We start from the raw sequence: 22,853 nt of genomic DNA on the forward strand, positions 1-22,853 counted from the left end.
TATTTCAGACATATGAAAGCTGAGAGAATTTAATGCCAGTAGACTTACATATAAAGAAATGTTAAAGGAAGGCATAGATACTAAAGGAAAATGATTGCAGATAGAAATCGGGATCTACAAAAAAGGAATAAAGAGCATTAGAAATGGTAAAAATATGAATTCAATATGTCATATTTTTCTTATTGATTAAATCTAAATGTTAGTTCACTATTTAAATAAAAATAATGATGTAGTGTGCAGTTTCTAACATGTAGAACTAAAATATATGACAAAAACAGAAATCTTAGAAGGGAGAAATGGCAGTACACCTTCGTAAGGTTCTTATACTCTATATGAAGTGCAAACATCATATAAAGATAGATATGGTCAAGATATGGTCTACAAAACCAAAAGCAGACATGCAAGTAACAAAACAGAGATACAGTTGATAACCCACAGTAGGAAATAAAATTCAATCATAAACATACTCAATACTAATACATTATTTTGCTGTTTAGTTTCAGGGCTGCGAGAGCAAAGTAAAGTGTCAAAGATTCAGTGGCAATTAAACAATAGGAATTTATTTTTATTTTTTCACAATTCTGGAAGGTAGAAGTCTAAGATCAAGGTGTTAGCAAGGTCAGTTTCTTCTGAGGTTTCTCCCCTCAGCTTACAGATGGCTGTATTTTCCCTGTGTCTTCACATGTTATTCCCTCTGTATATATATGTGTCCTAATCCCCTCTTCTTATAAGGATGCCAGTCATACTGGATTAAGACCCATCCTAAAAACCTTACTTTAACTTAACTACCTCTTTGAAGACCCTATCTCCAAATGCAGTCTTCAAATACAGTCTGAGGTGCTGGGGTTAAGGCTTCAACGTAGAATTTGGAGGGACACAATTCAGCCATAACAACTAGGAATGACAGATGTGACATCACTATAGATTGTAAAGATAAAAAAAGGATGATAAGGACATATTATGGTGAGTTTTATGCAAAACATTTGGAAACTTAGATGAAATGGACAGACCCTTTAAAAGAAACAAGCTACCAAAGGTCATTCAAGAAGATACAGACACCCTGACTATCCTGAATATAATAAATTTAATTTGTAGTTGAAAAGTCCAGGCCCTGATGGCTTCAATAGCAAAGTCTATCAAATATTTTTAAAAATAATTTTAACTCAGGGCACCTGGGTGGCTTAGTCACTTAAGGGTCCGACTTTGGCTCAGGTCATGATCTCACAGTTCATGGGTCTGAGTCCTGCATCAGGCCCTGTGCTGACAGCTCAGAGACTGAAGCCTGCTTCAGATTCTGTATCTCTCTCTTTCTTCCCCTCCCCCACTTACATGTGCACTCTCTCTCTCTCTCATAAATAAACCTTAAAAAAATTTTAAAATAATTTTAACTTTACATAAAGTTTTGCAGGATATTGAAGAAGGAATATATCCAAACTAATTTCATGAGACCAGCATTATCCTGACACCAAAACCAAGCAATGATGTTACAAGAAAAAAAAATTACTAACCAATATCCCTCAAGAACCCTGATATAAAAACATTAAACAGAAGTTTAGATAAACCAATCAACAATGTATAAAAAGAATACTATATCAGGAACAAGGCAAGAATGTCCATTCTCATTCCTTCTAATCAACAGTATACTGGAAATCCTAGTCAGTGCAAGCAGATAAGATTTAAAAAATGAAAGGCATCCAGGTTGGAAAGAAAGAAAAAATGTCTTTAATCATAGACAACATGATCTTCTAGGTATAAAATCTGATTAAATTGACAAAAAAGCTATTATAACTAATAACTGAGCTTAGCAAAGTCATAGAATACAAGATCAATATACAAATACCAATTGCATATTTATATAATAATAATGATGAACAATCAAAAATTGACATTAAAAAATTATCATTTAGAAATTAAAGAAGGCCCAAATTAAATAAAGAGAAATATAGGGGCGCCTGGGTGGCTCAGTCGGTTGGGCGTCCAGCTTCAGCTCAGGTCACGATCTCGCGGTCCGGGAGTTCGAGCCCCGCGTCAGGCTCTGGGCTGATGGCTCAGAGTCTGGAGCCTGTTTCCGATTCTGTGTCTCCCTCTCTCTCTGCCCCTCCCCCGTTGATGCTCTGTCTCTCTCTGTCCCAAAAATAAATAAACGGTAAAAAAAAAATTAAAAAAAAAAAAGAGAAATATAATGTCCAGGGGTCAGAAGTTCTTTGCAAAGTGATCTATAGGTTCAGCACAATCCCAACCAACATCCTAGGAGGAATTTTTGCAAAAATTACCAAGATCATTTTAAAATGCATTTGAAAAGGCAAAGGACATAGGATAGCCAAAACATCTTCAAAAAAAGAATAATTAGGTTGTAAGACTAACATTACCTGATATCAAGAACTATAAAGCTACAGTTATCAAGGAAATAAGGCCCTCTGTCAAACAGCCAGGAAAGATGAAGCCAGGCAATACCCATTTGAGTGAGTGTGGAAGTAGATCCTCTAGGGCCTGACAATAACCATGTGAATGAGCTTCCAAGTGGATGATTCCTGAGAGGAGCCTTGAGATGACTGCAGCCCAGGCCAACACACTGACTGCAGCCTTGTGAGACACATTGAGCCAGAAGATCCATGTAAGCCATGCCTAGAATCCTGATCTACAGAAACTGTGAGATAATAAATGCTTGTTATTTTAGATCTTTGACTTTTGGGGTAATTTGTTATGCAGCAGTGGATCACTAATACATATAGCTATCCTATCACCTGATGAAGACCACCAAGAACTGTCAGTAATTCCCAGCCAAACAATTTGGTTCAACAGTAGGTCCAGATGCTGGGCTGGGGCATAAGTTGATTAGAAACACTTCTAGAGTCATATAATCATAGAACACCAGACATATATAGAGCCTTTTAATTTTACAGATGAAAAACACAGAGGTAATATGATTTGCCCCAAATGATTAAGGACCTAGGTCTTCTGATGCTGGGATGAGGATAATATTATGTCCTGGCCATTATTTTATGAAGCTCACTTTGAAAGTGTTTGGTGGGGAATTCCTGTAACCTAAGAAAGCATGCTAAACAATTATTAGTAATACTAAAGCAATACAAGTGCATATCACATACCAAGATGTTCATTATTAATTGTGTTAATTAGACAGGTTTAGTCTAATGTATCTAAAAAGTAATTTTTACCTAACCTTATTACGAGGTTTTATTCTTATATTTTAAGAAATATGTCTGATAAGTAAAGTTTAACTTTCTACCAGAAAGAAATGCTGGATCAGGGCCTTTCTGTCTCTTCCCACTACTTGTCATGTATTTTAGGGTCCTCATCAATGTTTATTACTGTCAATATCAAACAAGCTTAAAGCTACCAAAAACAACCACACACACACACACAAAAGAAACAAAACTAGAAGCTAAAATGTCATCTGAATTATGGGGATAGAGATTTTGAGAGGCTTTATGTAAGAACTATCCATTAAGCCATGGATGAAACTCAAAAGCTTCCCTGAGACTGTAAGACTTTTGGACAGCTAGCACTATACTATCTCCCATAACTAAAACTTTGTCTAAGTGCTCCATACGTTTGGAACTAATTGCTCTGGCGTGCTGTTGTGTGTGTTTCTTTTCAAAATGGACTATTTATAGCAAGTCAGCAGAACTCCCCAATATCTCTTCCTTATGTACTTTCAATTTAAAATTCAGTCATTCAACAGATATTGATTGAGCTTGCACTTATTTTAAGTGTTGAGCAAGGCCCTAAGACTACAATGATGAACACAGTAAGAACTGTAACCTAAAGTGTCTTTTAGTCTGGGGAGAGAAGGTAGATGAGGTAACATGGAAAAATCTACAGTGGTTTAAGTTTAATGTTTGGGAAGCCATAAAGTGAGATGGGGGGAAAAAAAAGAGCATGCCACATAGCACTAGGAGGTGAGAGGTGGGGTCAGAAAGGAGTTCCAAAGGAGTCAATGTGTGCTCTAAAACTCAGAGTAAGTAAGAATTAGCCAGGTTATTAATGAGGTAGGCAATATAGTATGCAATAGTATGCATAGTATGCAATGAGGTAGGCAATATAGTATGAAGAGTAAAGATTTAGCGACAGATATTTTGGTTTAAAATCTTGGTTGCAGCTGCTGTTTGTACTTAGGAAGTTATTTAACCATTCTGTGCTTCATCTGGAGGAATCAAAAGGGAATTTACACAACTTCTCACCATCACATCTATGTGCCTATCTGTATCTATGGCTGTATACTCTACTTTCTTGCTATTACAACTGATGAACTTTTCATGCTCTTGTCAAAGGCCAATTCTTTCACATATGTACTAGACTCCATCTCACCTCAAGGTCACTCTCTCTTGCATTATTAATGCTTCCTTTTTGGTTGGTTCTTCCCCATCATTATTTAAAAATCTGGTTACTTCTCTGAATAGCCAAAACAATCCCGAAAAAGAAACCTAAGGTTGGAGGCATCATAATGCTGGACTTCAAGATGTATTACAAAGCTGTAATCATCAAGACAGTATGGTACTGGCACAAGAACAGACACTCAGATCAATGGAACAGAATACAGAACCCAGAAATGGACTCACAAATGTACGGCCAACTAATCTTTGACAAAGTAGGAAAGAATATCCAATGAAAAAAGACAGTCTCTTCAGCAAACGGTGTTGGGAAAACTGGACAGCAACATGCAGAAGAATGAACCTGGACCACTTTCTTATACCATACACAAAAATAAACTCAAAATGGATGACAGATCTAAATGTAAGACAGGAAGCCATCAAAATCCTAGAGGAGAGGGATGCCTGGGTGGCTTAGTCAGTTCAGTGTCTGACTTCAGCTCAGGTCATGATCTCATGGTTTGTGAGTTCAAGCCCCACATCAGGCTCTGTACTGACAACTCAGAGCCTGCAGCCTGATTCAGATTCTGTGTCTCCTTCTCTCTCAGCCCCTTCCCAGCTCACATATTCTCTCTCTCTCACTTTCTCTCTCTCTCTCTCTCAAAAATAAACATAAAAACAAAATCCTAGAGGAGAAAACGGTAACAACCTCTTTGACCTCCACCACAGCAACTTCTTACTTGACATGTCTCCAGAGTCAAGGGAAAACAAAGCAAAAATGAACTATTGGGACATCATCAAGATAAAAAGCTTCTGCACCATGAAGGAAACAATCAGCAAAACTAAAAGTCAGTGCTTAAGGAATGAGAGAAGATATCTGCAAATGACCTTATCTGATAAAGGGTTAGTATCCAAAATCTATAAAGAACTTACCAAACTCAAATAATCCAGTGAAGAAATGGGCAAAATACATGGTCAGACACTTTTTTGAAAGAAGACATTCAGATGGCTCATAGACACATAAAAAGATGCTCAACATCACTTATCATCAGGGAAATACAAATTAAAACCACAATGAGATACCACCTCACGCCTGTCAGAATGGCTAAAATTAACAATTCAGGCAACAACAGATGTTGGCAAGGATGCGGAGAAAGAGGAACCCTTTTGCACCACTGGTGGGAATGCAAACTGGTGCAACCACTCTGGAAAACAGTATGGAACTTCCTCAAAAAATTAAAAATAGAACTACCCTCCGCCCCAGGAATTGCACTACTAGGTGTTTATCCAAAGGATAAAGGAGGGCTGTTTCAAAGGGACACATGCACTCCAATCTTTATAGTAGTGCTATCAACAACAGCCCAAAGTATAGACAGAGCCCAAATATTCATTGACTGATGAATGAATAAAGAAGATGTGGTACACACACAGACACACACACAGACACACACACAGACACACACACACACACACACACACACACACACGAGTATTACTTGGCAGTCAAAAAGAATAAAACCTTGCCATTTGCAACAATGTTGATGGAACTAGAGATTATTATGCTAAGCAAAATAAGTCCATCAGAGAAAGACAAATATCATATGATTTCACTCATATGTGGGATTTAAGAAACAAAACAGATAAACATAAGGGAAGGGAAGCAAAAATAATATAAAGACAGACATGGAGAAAAACCATAAGAGACTCTTAAATACAGAGAACCAACTGAGGGTTACTGGCAGAGTATTGGGTGATTGGGTGGGGAGAGGGGCTAAAAGGGTGAGGAGCATTAAGGAGGACACCTGTTGGGATGAGCACTAGGTGTTATATGTAAGTGATGAATCACTAAATTCTATTCTTAGAAAAAAATAATTTGGTTACTTCTCCTATCTTTAAAACACAACAAAACATAGGGACATCTGGGTGGCTCAGGCAGTTAAGCATCTGAAATAGGCTCAGGTCATGATCTCACAATACCTGAGTGGAAGCCTCACATCGGGCTCTCTGCTGTCAGCGTGGAGTCCATTTTGGATACTCTGTCCCCTCTCTCTCTGTCCCTCCCCCACTTGCATTGGCTCTCTCTCTCTCAAAAAGAAATAAACATCAAAAAAATTTTAAACAATAAAACATAAAATTGCTCTCTTTACTTTCCCACCCAGGGTCTGCCTCAATACTCATTCCCTTTTACACACAAATTCCTCAGAAGCATTGTCTATACTCATTCCCTCCAAATATTCTTTTGCTATCCTGTCTTTATCAGGCTTTTGTTCCTAACACCCTACACACTATTTTTTGGCAGGATCATGGAGTCCTTTGTTCCTAAAGCAAAGAGTTAATTCTCAAGCTTCATTTAAAGGTTGAACCATTAAATGGTTGAACCATCCTCCTTGAAAATTAGCTTCCAGCACATGAAACTTTTCCCCTTCTCCTCCTCCTCCTCCTCCTCCTCCTCCTCCTCCTCCTCCTCCTCCTCCTTCTTTCTCCTTTTCTGGCTACTTCTTTCTTGTCTTCACTGTCTCTAAACCCTGGAGCAGTCGACAGGACAGTCTCTGAACGTCTCATCTTCTCTTTACACTTATTCTCTTTGTGAACTCATCCAGTCTCCCAACGCTAAACACCATTTATTAGCTGTCAACTCCCAAATTTTATCTCTAGCCCAAAATTTTCCACTAAATTCTTGGCTTATATACAACTTACTATCTTTCCTTCGATGTCTAATAGATATCTCAAACTTAACATTTCCAAAATTGATCTCATTCCCCCCGCCCCAACTTGCTCCTCCCACAGGATTGCCTTCAGAGTCAACAGCATAGAAAAACAGTCCATTTTTCCAGGTGAGGCCAAGAGCTTAAAAGGCATCACTGACTGCTCTCCTTTCTCTTACATTCCATATCCAATCTATCAGCAAATCCCACTGGGTCTGCTTTTACAAGACCCAGAATGCAACTACTTCTTCCCACTCCCACCCCTACTCTGGTTCAAGTCACAGTTACTCCTTGCCTAAATTATTAGGAGCCTCCTATCTCCATGTTTTGCCTGTGCCCTCTTAAGTCTCTGCAGTGCAGCAGCCAGAGTGATGCTGTTAAATATAACAAAGCATATGACTACTCTTTTCAAAACCCTCCATGGCATTCAATCTCACTCAGAGTAAAAGCCAAGGTCCTTAAATTATCTATAAGGTCCTACAAGACTGGGTATACTCTTACTTTTCTAACTTCATATATTAATTTCCCTCTGGTTCTGTTCCAATCACACTGGCTTCCTTGCTGTTCATTAAACATCTGAGCATGCTCCTGCCTCAGGGCTTTTGCACTCACTCTCCAGGAATGCTCCTCTACTACTTATCTGCATAACCAGCTCCTTCTTCTGCCTTTATTCCAAGTCATTTCCTCAGTAATGCCTTTTCATTACAGTATTTAAAACTGCAAAACTCTCCCCAACACTCCCTATTTCCTCTCTCCTGTTTTATTTTCTGCGGCCATTAACATACTATGTAGTTATTTGTCTGGTTTATTGTCTTTCTCCCACCTACTCTCCCAGTCCAGAAAGTAAACTCTATGAATGCAGAGGTCCGCCACAGATATTTACTAAAAGAATGAATGAATGAAGAGTGCATCCATCTAACACGTATCCCCCATACATTTTGGGGACTGCTACTCTACTAATAACTGACAAATATTCATCTGGATCTGAAAATACTTTAGATTCATTTGGTGTTGACACTATTTACTTTAAAAGTTTTCTTTCTCTTTCCTTTCTTTTTTTTAATATAGTGTGTTGTGTATTTATTTTCTTTTACTTTACTTTTTCATGGTATGGAATTATTTTTTACATTTAATTGATATGTACCACTATAAGAATAATTTTATTTTCAGTGTTTGGTTGATACATTTATGTTAAGGGTAAGACTCACAGGATACTTATGCTGAATTACTGGATCAGGACAAAGCCATAAAAAGCATTAAAACTGGGATTCCTAGGTGACTGAGTCAGTTAAGCATCCAACTTCGGCTCAGGTCATGATCTCATGGTTTATGGGTTCGAGCCCCGTGTTGGGCTCTGTGCTGAGAGCTTGGAGCCTGGAGCCTGCTTTGGATTCTCTTTCTGCTCCTCCCCAGCTTGTGCTCTGTCTCTGTCTCTGTCTCTCTCTCAAAAATAAAAATAAACATTAAAAAAATCATTAGAACTTCATTTTAATTCCTTGAAAGTCTCAAAGTTTTTGAAAAACGAGTCAATACCTATTTGTTTATTTGTAACTCTATTTTTATAAACATTTTAACTCTATACTATTTTTGGAAAAAATGATAAAATAGACTCATAAGGAGGTACAGGCATTATTTAAGAATTGTGAATGTAGCTCATAACATTGGAAAGTCTGTTAGAATAAAAAAATCTCAATTATTACTGCTAGAAGTTGTCAGTTTATATTCTGCATTTCTTCAAAAAATCTCTGGTCTCTACCCATTTTTATGTTCTTTTCTCATAGTTCTGATATTTTCAAAGCTAATAAGGTAAAACAGAAAAGATAATCCCGAAGAAATATTTATACTCACATACTGGCATAAAAGTAACTTAATGCCTATAGTTATCACAAGTAGAGTATGCTTCACCTGCCAGGATGCTGTAGGTCTACTGTTTGCAGTTTGTAGCTGTATAACATAGGCAGTACATCTAATCTTTCTAGACCTTAGATTCCCTATTAAATGGGTATAATTACAGTGTCTACCTCATAGGATTGTTGTGATGATTAAACATTATAATGATCATGGGGTGCCTGGGTGGCTCAGTCGGTTGAGCATCTGACTTCGGCTCAGGTCTTGATCTCACAGTTTGTGGGTTCGAGCCCCATGTCAGGCTCTGTGCTGGCGCCTCAGAGCTTGGAGCCTGCTTCAGATTCTGTATCCCCTCTCTCTCTGCCCCTCCCCTTCTTGAACTCTGTCTCTCTTTCTCCAAAATAAATAAACATTAAAAAAAATTAAGGGGCGCCTGGGTGGCTCAGTCGGTTGGGCGGCCGACTTCGGCTCAGGTCACCATCTCGCGGTCCGTGAGTTCGAGCCCCGCGTCGGGCTCTGTGCTGACGCTCAGAGCCTGGAGCCTGTTTCAGATTCTGTGTCTCCCTCTCTCTCTGACCCTCCCCCATTCATGCTTTGTCTCTCTCTGTCTCAAAAATAAATAAATGTTAAAAAAAAATTAAAAAAATTATAATAATTATAAACAATGATTATAAACAGCAATGATTATAAACAATGATTATAATACCAGGTAGACAAGTAAATACTGGGTAAGTGATAAGTGATATAAAATAAATATTGGTATAATCAGAAAGAAAAAGATACATATTGGTATTCTAGGTAAAGCTCTTTTAGATGCAAATAACAAAAGCTAATTCAAGCTGGATTTCACGTGTTCAATATATATTTACTGAACATTTAGCATGTGTCAGGTACTAGGCAAAGAACTGGTAAGGGAAAAGGGAAAATTTAGAACAAGGATATGGGGTAGCACTAATACTCAAAGGCAGATGTGCAGCTGAACTACATTTAGATAGAAATCGAAGAGAGGACTGGAAACTTTCAGGAAACTTAGGAAACATTCTGTCTCACTATTTCTTTTTGCAGACTGGTTTCCATTTTCTTCTTAATAGATCAGCTTTTCCTGCAACAAAGCTTAGATACTAGATTGAAGATAACTACCCATAATCATATGTTATTGTTCCAGCCATACTGAAAGACTGACCGTTACTGTTATATCTCACTTTGGTCTCTTATCTTAATTCCAAAGTCCTGATAGGGATCAAGTGTCCATCCTTGTCTTAACAGAGGATGAGCTAACAGGGTCATTTTAAGTTGAGCAAATATTCCAGATGGTAACAGCAAGTATTATTCACAGTTTATGAAAGAGTAAACTAAGACTGAGAAGAATGAATTTACTTTCCCAAGTTCATGTAGGTATTCTGTGCCAGAAACAATATTTGAACTCTGGGAGTGTGCGACTGCACAGTCAGCACATGAAAGTGAGTGCCTCTGTCAAGTCTGTATTATAGGAGCTTTGCTCAGCTCACCCTAGTACCAGCTCAGCTAATGTTTAAAAGTTCCTTTCACTGGGGGCGCCTGGGTGGCTCAGTCGGTTGGGCCTCCAACTTTGGCTCAGGTCATGACCTCACGGCTTGTGGTTTGAGCCCCACATCGGGCTCTGTGTTGACAGCTCAGAGCCTGGAGCCTGCTTTGGATTCTGTGTCTCCCTCTCTCTCTTCCCCTACCCTGCTCACCCTCTGTCTCTCTCTCAAAAATAAATAAACATAAAAATTTTTTTTAAAAGTTCCTTTCACTGTATATGTGTTTCCTTACTAAAGTGTGACACCTTCACAATGTTTAAAGAAATGGAATATCTTTAAAAAAGGTCATGGATTCGGATTACTAAAACTTTTGTAAAAAGAATAAACATATAATTATACCTGCTTCTGTTAATTTTGTATAAACAATTTGCCTTCCAGAAGATACTAGTAAAAACACAAACTTACCTTCCCATTCTGTTGGGATATCCCCTACTTCATAGTCGACTTCTCTTTTATTTGCTGTTTCTATAATTCTTTTCTCTCGAATAGTCTGTCCTACAAGACAAAAGTGATTACATTATTTTTAAAGGAAGTCATGACACAGTAGTTACTACAAGTAATATTTTCTCTTTGGATATTTCACACCTCCTTATTTGGTAAAAGAATTATCAGGACAAAGAAGAGATTCCATTTAGAGTTAGTTTTGTTAGAAAAAGCAAATTCTAGGGGCCTGGGTGGCTCAGTTCATTGAGCGTCCGACTTCAGCTCAGGTTATGATCTCATAGTTCATGGGTTTGAGCCCCATGTCAGGCTCTCTGCTTGACAGCTCAGAGCCTGGAGCCTGTTTCAGATTCTGTCTCCCTCTCTCTAGGCCCCGACCCTGCTTGTGCTCTACTCTCTGTCTCTAAAATAAACAATAAAAAAAATTTTTTTAGAAGAAAAAGCAAATTCTAAACTTACTACAAAAATTTAAAATTTTCTACCATAGCATGCAAAATTAATTTTGGTAGAGTAAATGTAGATTTTGTTAAAAAAAAAAAAGGAACTAATTAATCTTAGGGCACAAATGGCCAAAAAAAAAATACATACAAAAAAATATTTTAATAATCAACAGTGTTCAACTCCTTCAAATTCTACAAGTATTTGTATTAGAGGTGCCAGCGGCTGCTATGACTGCCCAAGAGAACAGCTACTCACACCCCCTACTATGTAAGGAACCACAAGATCCTGCTGCCATCCCACCGCCACAGTATACTGGCAAACCCAAGGGAACCAACTTACGGGTTCTATTCTATGACCTATGTGAGTGATTACCTCTTACTGGATCTAAATTAAGAAGGCAAAAACTGGGGAACTACGAATGTGAGATCACACTGGTACAGGATGGTAGCAGTGTAGAAACAAGAAAGCAAATGGAGCAGTAAAGAAAAAGGTGTAGAGGAATCAGGGATGGGATGAGAATGCAATAGGCTTACTTATCTCAATAATAAAAATTTGATTAACAGGTATTTTAGGTTCATATAAAAGATATAAAACTATCTGGTATTTTCTTCTGTTTCCACAGTCTCAGTTATATCCTTCAAAGCAGCTTTGTCAAACTGGTGGTTTCAAAACATGTACCCTTCTCAGTGAGCCTTTGAGCCTAGGGAAACCACGTGAAGTTGGTAATTCCCAAAAGTTAGTGAGTGTGCCTACCTACTCAGGGAATGCAAGCTGAAACAGAGAAGACCATGGTGAGTAAGTATAAGGGGAGGAGCATGGCTTAACAATAATCACACTAGTCAGGGAGAGAAATCTGGCCTTTACAAAATACTACTTTCTCTTCCCACTCCATGACCAACCTTACACTATGCTAAATAGACTGAATGACATAATTAAGCAAAATGACCTTGTTGCAAATCTCTGCCTGAAATTCTACCAACTAAAAATTCCTTCAATTGCAGACCAAGGAAATTCCTCGGAGTGAGTATGCGGGAGAAAGGAAGCCACAAAAGGATAGCCTAAGAAAAATGAGTGACTAGTGCTATTTCCTTTGCCTTAGTAATAATAAGTGAAAGGCTGAGATTTCATGGACAAGCCATCAATAGGTAATAATTGTGAAGTATGGGGTTAGGGAAATTCTGCATTTCATTATGGACTCACTGAATCAAGCTGATTTAATCTTAACACAGAGGTTCCCCAAGTTTTATAAAAGGGACTAACTTTTTGCTTACCTTACCCAATAAATTAACAGTAAGTCAAGGTATTAGCAGTAAAGCCTCTAGTTGTAGGGACAAGAGTCAGAGTAAAAGGAGCCTGTAACAATGAGAGGTGCATTACTCTCATAGTAGAGGCTCAAAATATCTAAGTGTCTTTACTAAAATGCTATTTGTATCTATATATATAAACAGGTAATAACAAAAGTTATCATAAATTTAGCATACACTAAAGTATGTTTACATGACAATTTTTAAAATGTTTGGAAGAATCAAAATACCTGTGCCTTCATATAGCTCTCATCTGAATATGAAGATATATGTCCTTTTAGCAATCACAAGTACAGAAAGGAAAACTACCATCTAAAACACAAAATGCTAACAAATTGTCTTCTGAAGGTAGGTGTGTGTTCTATAAGCTTTTAAATGTACATCAAAAAATTTAGCAGAGAAGAGGATAAAGAGGTTTACCAGTCTCAGTACCACCACTAAAGGCATATATAATACAAGCATATTTCAACGTCTGTGATAAAAAAAATAACATCCTATCTCTTATCTCTTAGGTCTATCAATTTAAGGTCTCCCAAGATTTTTAAAAATCATAAGCAATACTTATTTGTGTATAAATGAAAAGACAGAGTAACACATGAGTTAGTTTAGCTAATTCCTTGATAATTGCTGCGAAAATCTTATTTATAAATAGAAGACATCAAAGATATATAAAAAATTACATATACAAAATAAGGCTATTAGTTTATTGAATAAATTTTTTGTAATCAGATGTAAGTTCTTGCCCCCAAATAAATTGTTTTAAAACTACTCCATTCTTTGTGATAAGTCCTACTTCCATAATTTTTAAGAACTGGGAATGAAGTCTATCCCTCTCACTGAGTAAGAAATTATACACAAATTGTACACTTATTTGTACTAATATGCTTTCATATAATAGTTGTAAAGATAATCCTACTTATCACAGCAAAAAATTTCCATCTTTACAAACAGATCAAATTTAAGTACCTGGTCAGGTGTAAAAACTTTAGGGTCTAATTTACATTTAAAAATTAATTTGAGGGGCGCCTGGGTGGCACAGTCGGTTGAGCGTCCGACTTCAGCCAGGTCACGATCTCGCGGTCCGGGAGTTCGAGTCCCGCGTCAGGCTCTGGGCTGATGGCTCAGAGCCTGGAGCCTGTTTCCGATTCTGTGTCTCCCTCTCTCTCTGCCCCGCCTCCGTTCATGCTCTGTCTCTCTCTGTCCCAAAAATAAATAAACGTTGAAAAAAAAATAAAAAAAAATTAATTTGATAACAAAAACATTAATCTAATACACGTATTGGCTTAATAAGTCCTAATACAACAATAAACAATTGACACTGGTGCTCAGTGAGGATTATTATGTAAAACAATGCACAATTTTAATTTTATTTAATTACTTTAATTTAATTAATAGTAAAACAACAGCTTTAATAAAACAGTCAAAACAGGGGCACCTGGGTGGCTCAGTTGGTTGAGCGTCTGACTTCGACTCAGGGCATGATCTCACACTCATGGGTTCCAGCCCCCTGTCAGGCTGTGTGCTGACAGCTCAGAGCCTAGAACCTTGCTTCGGATTCTGTCTCCCTCTCTCTCTGCCCCTCCCCCACTCGTACTCTGTCTCTCTCTCTCTCAAAATAAATAAACATAATAATAAAAAAAATTTTAAAAACCAGCCAAAACAAAAGTATGAATCCAAGTGGATCATAATGGTCAGTGGTATATGGATTTAAAGATAGCAGAAATGACAATATTTTACCTTTTTTTTTTCAACGTTTATTCATTTTTGAGAGACAGAGAGAGAGCATGAGCAGGGAAGGGATAGAGGGAGGCAGACACAGAATCTGAAGCAGGCTCCAGGCTCTGAGCTGTCAGCACAGAGCCCGATGTGGGGCTTGAACTCACCAACTGTGAGATCATGACCTGAGCCAAAGTCGGACGCTCAACCGACTGAGCCATCCAGGCACCCCAACAATATGTTACCTTTTTAAAGGGAATGAGAGGCCAACACTATTTTAGTAACAATACTAAGAACATTATTTGCCTTTTTCACTTCCATTCTTTGTGAACATAGAGTTTTCTAGAAGCTACATGTATGTGATATACCAACAGACTGAATAAAGAAGCAGATATGAAAAAAATCCAGCTATCTTTTATTAAGTTAGACATCAGGGAGATTTGTAAAACATAAAGCAATGCTACCCCTTTCTCTAAATGTTTCTGTTTGGGTATGTATCATTATTTCTGATCAAAAATATATTTTTGGGGGGTCGCCTGGGTGGCTCAGCCAGTTAAGCATCTAACTCCTGATTCCAGCTTAAGTCATGATCTCATGGTCCTGAGATTGAGCTCCACAGTAGGCTCTGCCCTAGGTGTGAAGCCTGCTTAAAATTCTCTCTTTTCCTCTCCCTCTGCCCCTACCAGGGCATGTGCGTGCACACTCTCTCTCTCTCTCAAAAGAATGAATGAATGAATGAATGAATGAATAAATAAATAAATAAAATACATATTCTTTATGTAAACAACAAAAAATATTTTCTTTACGTAATAGGTTTACTAGTTTTAATTTTAAAGAATATTAAAATAATTAAAAATTTGGTTTTAGTTTCAATATAAATATTAATGCATATCTTATAAACAAAGCTCTGTCAATAATTGTGAAGAGTGAAAGAGATCCTGAGACCAAAATGCTTGAGAACTAAATGTTCTACTAGGAAAACAAAGGAATCCATAAAGCCAAACCACTAAAAGATATAGATAAATAGATGGATAAAAAAATAAATTGGGGGAGATAAAAGAGCTATTGCTTTACCACAGTGCTGAATAATAAATGTATAGAACAAGGGCCAGAGCTGAAATACCATCATTTTGTAACCATAAAGATAAAGACGAGCTCCAGTAAGCATCCATAATGGAAGAGGATTTTGGTTTTGTTTTTATTTGGAAATAATTCCCCTTTCCTCTGCAAATAGGGTGTTCTTACACATCTGAAAGGTGAACAAGACTTACATATTAAAAGATGGTTGGGTTAGGAATTACATAATTTCTAATTTGGTACCTATAAATATTGTCATCCTATGGTCTTAGTTACCCTGTAGGTAAGACCCTTGACAGGTGCCAGTCACAGGCAGGTGACACCAAGTCTCCTGAAGAATTAAACAGCAGGCTTAGGCATCTCTCCTTTTCTAGACCACTGCTCCTTCCCTAATGCATCCTCATAGGCAAGGGAAGATATTTGGGCAGCCTTTAATTTTTAAATTTTGAAGCTTCAAAACTCATTAGGTATCTATCACAATGGAGGCAGGATTTTCTTCTACCATTACCAAATTAAAGGTGGAGGCCTATATTGGTTGTGACCCACAAGCACATATAATCCTTGGTGATGTTTCCAACCATCTGTCTACTTCCAGCCTAATATTTCCCACAGGTGGGACAGTGCAAGGGGAGACTAATGCATTTGGAGGTGACTTTGGGGTGGGAAAAGAGGTTGGGTTGAGGTGACACATCTCTGAGATAGCTCTCCCCCCTGCAAATAAACAAGATTGAGACTTTTCTGATGCCTGACAAGAGCCTCTGGCTTGAAGAAATGGTGGTAAGATGGCCAAGTTTAAGATCCTCTCTGTCTGACTCATGTCTGGCCCTCTACCCCAGTGGCAGTGATCAGTGCAACCAGGTGATATTTCTAAATCAGTCTGTCTGGTGATATATAAAAGACTGAATTTTGCATACAACAAGAGGCTTAGAAGTGTTGGTGCATAATACATGAAAGTGAGGGCTACTGAAAGACAAGAACCACATACTCTATTGGTTAGATTTGGGGAATTTTAACCTTATTATGCTGAAGCATTGTAAATTAAAAAAAACCTTAGTTAAGAGTACTAAGAATTCTTAAGCTTAAAGTCATTTTCACATATGACTTAAAGTATTATTTGACCAAAGTTACTTATTACAACCAAAGTTGCTTATTAAGAGCCTGCTATGTTAGCAAGTATTTATGTGTCTCCATATATTATCTCTTGCCTTTAAAACACCTTTTATAGATGAGGAAAAAAAGACACTGGATGATTAGCTTATCCAAATGTACATAGCCAATTAAAGTAGTACAGCTAGAATTTGAACCTAAGCATTTTTACTAACTTCCACCATTAAGCATTTCCCATTTAAGATTTTAAAATCAGCATTTACAAAGTTTGCGTACAGTATCATTACAGATATCCAGTTAAAAACTAACATTTTACTCATAATCATAAGCTACTATTTTCCTATAGTGATCAAATGAAGCATTTCTGCTTGAAAATGTGATGATCCTATAATTTGACATATTCTACATATATTTATATGAGCATGGATGACTATCTCAGCAGGACTCAGCAGGTAATACTTTTTTAAAAACCAATTAAAGAGGCCTTCCAGATAAGCTTTCAGAATTTGTAAAATGGCCAACTAGTTCAATGGATTGTCTAAAATCTTATTAGCTTCTCCATACTTACAGGTTTCCCATAAGGAATCTCTGCTTCTATCTTAGAAAATCCAAAATAAACTGTTTAAATCTGACTTCATTAATTTTTAAAAGCCATAAATACAATTTACAAAAGTGAAGTCTGAAAGTACATATGAAGAATATCATAATTTAAGAAAAAAAGATGTACCTAATGCAAATTTGTGCTTGTGCTTTCTGCTTGAACAACAAACTCTTATCTATTGTTCCCTAACAATCTTACATATAAACAAAAACTTAAAGTTCTAAAAATATGTTATTTAGCCAACAAATATATATTGAATAATCTATTACATTAATCTAGGATGATTTACAATAAAAAGTTAAATAGGTTTTCTGAGTGCATCCCCAAATCAAGCATGTGGGTCCTAGAAACGTCTAGCATTTTACTGCTTTTACTTCCTATTGTTGTGGGAATCAAACATTTTTGTGTAAAAATCATTTATTTTCCAAACCGCAAGGAATTTTCAACCCTGAGAAAAAGTACAGCTGTAATTACATTTGCTCCAAAAAAGGTAAACATTAAAAAGGAAAAATTCAAATGATAGATTCATGACTGTTTATTCCATGAAGAAATACAAGACATGCAGCCATTTTAGGTTTTGATTGATGTGTAGGGAATCAGTTTTTCAAAGTATTTTTTTCACCTAATATATTCTACAATTCTTTTTTAGAATTTGTAAGGCTAAATTACCTCCAATGTGTAACTTATTGGAGTTACTCTCTCTCTCAAAATAAATAAATACATACATACATAAATACATAAAAAACAAAATAAAATAATGTTTAGCTAAATCACATATGCTTTAAGATATATCATATGGAAATTCCAGGTTTTAAAAAGTCCAGTGAGGAAATTTATGACTGAAAACTCATTTTATTTTTAGTGACAATCACTATACAAAGCAAGCAAATTCCAATCTGGTTCATCCTTAAGAAGGGGTAATATTTTCTCCTCTCAAAATTAGCACATACTTAAGTATAAACCAATATAATTAAGTACTGTATTTGATTTTCACTTTGAGAGTCTAACTTGAACAAATGGGGATATCAATAGGGAGGTAAAAAGAGAAACTAAAAGAATGAACAAACAGTGGCAAATATTATTAGAATTTAGATAATTAGAAAATTAGATCACTTGTAAAGCTTGGGATTACCCCAAACTTTATTTTCAGATTTGAAATATAGAAGATATGACTGATTATTTGATTGATTTCTAGATCCAAATAGTTTTATAGAAATCAAGTAATACTTGGTCATTTTATCAAAGATCATAAAAGAGTCACAGACTGCACTATTAGCTACTAATTCACAGACTATATGACAGTTTCAAATATGGCTAATTCAGTGAAAATAAATAGAGTACATTTTGCGGTGCATTAGTCTTAATTTAAAAAAATATATATTTATTTATTAATCCATGAAATTAGTAATACCCTTCATTAATCTGTTTAATTTAGTTACCATCAGGCACTACTTATCATTAATGAATAGAAATATATTTTGATAAAGAAATCACATAATCATCTAATGAACTGTGATATTCATCAGCTTAACAGGAACTACCCCAGTAATTGTGAACCAGATTCCTGAGTATAATATTGGTTTCAGCTGTTAAGAGGTTGAAGGGTCAATAATTTTCAAACTCTTTTCTTTAAAAATATCTTCAGCAGAGGCTGAATTTATGAAACTGTTCAAAGCAGAGCTTCTATAGTTGAGGCAGGGGTCCACAATACCACTTCATCTTTTCTCCCCTTCCCTTCCTTGAAGGCAACCTACTCACACTCCTCAAGCTCCAAGGAGCCCTGTGAAAATCTTGGATTCAGACCCAGTATCACACTTTTGAGACTGTGAAATGCATTCAAGAACATGTACTGGTTCCCTAAACAAAACCAAGATCTTATGGATGGCAGAAAGACCATCATGTATTTTGCTTCTTTCTCTACCCCTGTTTGTCACAGAGTTATCAAAGAATCTGTCACAAACTCCTAAGTAATCAGGTGGAAGACAATGCAGGATTTTCCCTGCAATTCCACAGCCCAAGGAAATACAAGGCCTATTTCACATTCACATGTGGAGCTACGATTTAAGGCTAGAGCATGACTTAAGGTCTGCTTCCAGTGTTTAGACAAGAAGAGTTGACCGAGAAATCATTCTCTCACTTGGGAGCAAGAAGTCCTTAGGAAGAGAGAAAAATGTCTGTATAGAAAAGACAGAGGAACAATTCTTGGATTCACAGGTCCTCAAGGAAGCAAGCCTTCACTGGACAGGCATTCTCAACTACTTCCTTCCACCCATCAAACCTAGAGGATCTAGGGAAGAGGGAGAAAATGAGGTAGTCTGAGACCAACCTGAGCAATGAAAAGACAGTTAGGAAACGAAAGGATAAAGTAATTCTAGTAAGAGCAATTTATTTATAGTATCCCATTATTTTAGTCATTAGTTTTAACTTTCTCTACAATAAAACTTTACCTTGGCTAATAACTAATAAAATTGGATGACATAAATTTTACCTACGCTCTCTGCTTCAGTTTTCTTGGTAGAAAGGCATGCTAATAAACTGTGACTTCACCAAAAGGAAGGCTATAGAAGCATAAAAAGGAAAGGTTGGTTCTATTTTGCTTGTGAAGGTTGCAATAAAGAACATTCATCCTGCTATTTTTCCCTACTTATTTCTTATTTTCCACCAATGTTCAAAAAGGTTAAGACTATAGTCACAAATACTGAAGATCTGCAAAATGGTAATCTTACTTTAAGGTAGGTATCTCCAAATATATCGTGTGTAAAGTAGATTACATCTACTCAAGGGTGTACTTGGTAAATGCATATCAGGTTATTTACCAACAAAAGAATGAACTAATCAGCCTTAAAAATTTTTTATTCTTAGCAATAAATGACAAAGCTTAACATCTTTCCTACTTCTTTATAAGATTCCAGAGATCACATATTTTAGTCTATTTTTTAAGTTTATTTTTATTTATTTTGAGAGATAGAGAGTAAGCAGGGGAGGGGCAGAGAGAGAGGGAGAGAGAATCCCAAGCAGGCTCCATGCTGTCAGCTCAAAACCCAATATGAGGCTCCAATTCACAAACCCATGAGATCATGACCTGAGCCGAAATCAAGAGGTGAACGCTTCATTGACTGAGCCACATAGGTGCCTCTATTTTAGTCTAATTTTGCAATACATCAATAACATTATGTTACTGTAGTTTATTAATTGTATCTGACTCATTTAGGATATAAACAGAAACATATTTGTTGAGCAACAATTATATGTATGACACTTACTAGACACTTTTTTTCTTGTTTAATTCTCACAACCATCTTTATTTTTAATCATTGAGTAAACTAAATCTCAAAGAAAATATTATGGATAAGAAAAGGTGTGCTTTCAATTATATCTATTTTTCACACAGAAATTTAAGAAAATATACCAGGAGAGTCACCTTCTTTGCTACAAAACCTGATGTGTCGATATCATCCACATATAACCAAGTTCATACTGCCTCTCTTATTTTTTTTTTTCTGCTTCCTTTAACAACACAGCTTAAAACCACTTTGCATATACTTCCCACAACCTCCCTTTGTCTTGAGAATTAAGAGCAACCCAACTATTGTGTGACAACAGCACCATCTATTGGCTGCAAAGGGATCCAATAGATGATGCTTATCTATTGATGATCCAATAGATCATGCTCAGGTCATGATCTAAAATTTTTCAGCTGAGTGAAATCTATTTGAAAACAATTTTTTTCCTCACAGATATACATATTTTTTCTCCATCTCTCCTTTTAAAACCTGTAGAGTTATTGCATCTCTCTTGATTCCATTGCTAACCAGTATGTGTTTTTGCTAATGTGCAGCAATTCACATGAACTGTGGATTAAAAGGGATGTGAACTATTATGAAAACTAACTACCATTTATAACACAATTTCAATGGAAAATGTGTTGAATTTAAACGAACTGCTTACATAGAACTTTTGGAATTCAAGTAATTTGTAGGTTGGAAACTTGTTATAATACTAAAACATATAGAAGTATTAAGTCTTTCACTGTGGCTTCCAAGGCAAATAAAAGAATGCTAATACAAAGCAATACTTCAAATATTTCCCTCCCGTCTTCAGAGTTGATAAACATCTGCCTTGTCCTATGGAATTTGGATCTTGCCCTACACGCAGGGGAACACTCAAATATTTGTTGATAATAATGAGAAGGTCCACTGCTATTTTGCAGTGGCTCATTAAAGTTACACCAGTGATACAGGTGGGAACAGCTCCAATTATTTTGACTTTTATCTCTATGATGAAAACTACTAGGACAACATCTATAACTCTAATCACTTAATGAGCTCTAATCATGAACTTTTATTTGAAGCAATGCTTTACTTGGATGTCCTTATGCTTCTGTGATAGAGAGTTCTATATCTTCCTGTAATGTGTCTTTAATATCTAATCCTTAAAGTCCTATCTTTATGGTAAGCCCTGTAAGTTTCCATTTGAGGAAATTTTGTGCTGAAGCAGGAGAAACATGTATGATTGCTCAAGCAAATTGGTCACTATGAAGTCACTTTTCTTGCTGGTACCAATTAAGTAGCAAAGTGTTTTTGTCCCTTGGTCTATGCCCTGCATCTCAGTTCTAGAAATTTCTCCTGAAATCCTAATTTGAGTCCAATTTTTTAATGCAGGGAAAGACCAATCACTGCTCATAAATATTATAACTAACTGTTATTACCTGCCTAGACACAGGCTATTCTTGGTAAAAAGACAGACCTTATTCCCATACTCTGAGACCTGTCTAATGCTGATGTCCAGTGCCTAGGTGTATGACCTTCTCCTCACTGTTAACTATATTCCTGCCTTGCAAATCATCTTTCCAGCACTATTTTATTGGCTCCCCAAGACTTTGGAAAACTATGATCTTGCCTGTTCCATCAGTAGTTATGAAATCCATCTCTCCCTATCTTCTACTGCTTTTCCTTTCAAATCTCTGAAATCCTTTGATAGTACTATCATTTTACTCATTTCCTAATTTAAAAACTTCAGTTGTTTTTACAATATGAATATACTTAACATTACATTTTTATGTTTAGGTTGACAAATGCTATGTTTTATATCACAAATGAGAAAAAAAATTTTGGAAGTTGACTTTTTTTTAATCTTTTTTTTTTTTAAAGTTTATTTATTTATTTTGAGAGAGAGAGAAAGAATGCAAGCAGGGGAGGGGCAGAGAGAGAAAGGGAGAGAGAGAATCCCAAGCAGGCTCTGCGCTAACAGCTACATGGGGCTTGATCTCATGAACCATGAGATCATGGCTTGAGTGGAGATCAAGAGTCAGAGACTTAACTGACTGAGCCACCCAGGTTCCCTGGAAGTTGACTTAATAAAGTACAAGGTGGGGCACCTGGTGGCTCAGTCAGTTAAGCATATGACTCTTGATGTGGCCTTAGGTCATGATCTCACCATTCCTGGGATGGAGTCCTGTGCTGGGCTCTGCACTGACAACATGGAGTCTGCTTGGGATTCTTTCCCTCCCTCTCTCTCTGCCCCTCCCCCGCCCACACAAACACACGTGTGTGCATGTACTCTCTCTCAAAATAAATAAACTTAAAAAGATAATAAAGTATAAGGTATAAAGGGCACAAGGATTTGAACCAGATGGTCAGGTGACTTACTGCATCAGGGCTTGAGCTAGCCACACAAACTGCTGCTGCCTGGTGGTTGCCTTGCTGGCAAGGTCATTAGCC

General features: G+C 36.7%; 1 protein-coding gene across 1 annotated transcript in view; it reads right to left on the reverse strand.

Annotated features, from left to right (window-relative positions):
- Positions 1-22,853, reverse strand: part of NDUFAF2 (NADH:ubiquinone oxidoreductase complex assembly factor 2) — a 170,983-nt gene that overhangs the window by 60,347 nt on the left and 87,783 nt on the right. The window contains exon 2 of the mRNA XM_025924400.2: positions 10,852-10,941. Within this exon, the coding sequence (XP_025780185.1) occupies positions 10,852-10,941 (90 nt within the window). The remainder of the gene's footprint in view (positions 1-10,851; positions 10,942-22,853) is intronic.

Source organism: Puma concolor, chromosome A1 (genome assembly GCF_028749965.1).
Source record: "Puma concolor isolate L17-30 chromosome A1, mPumCon1.1.hap2, whole genome shotgun sequence".
Lineage (NCBI taxonomy): Eukaryota > Metazoa > Chordata > Mammalia > Carnivora > Felidae > Puma > Puma concolor.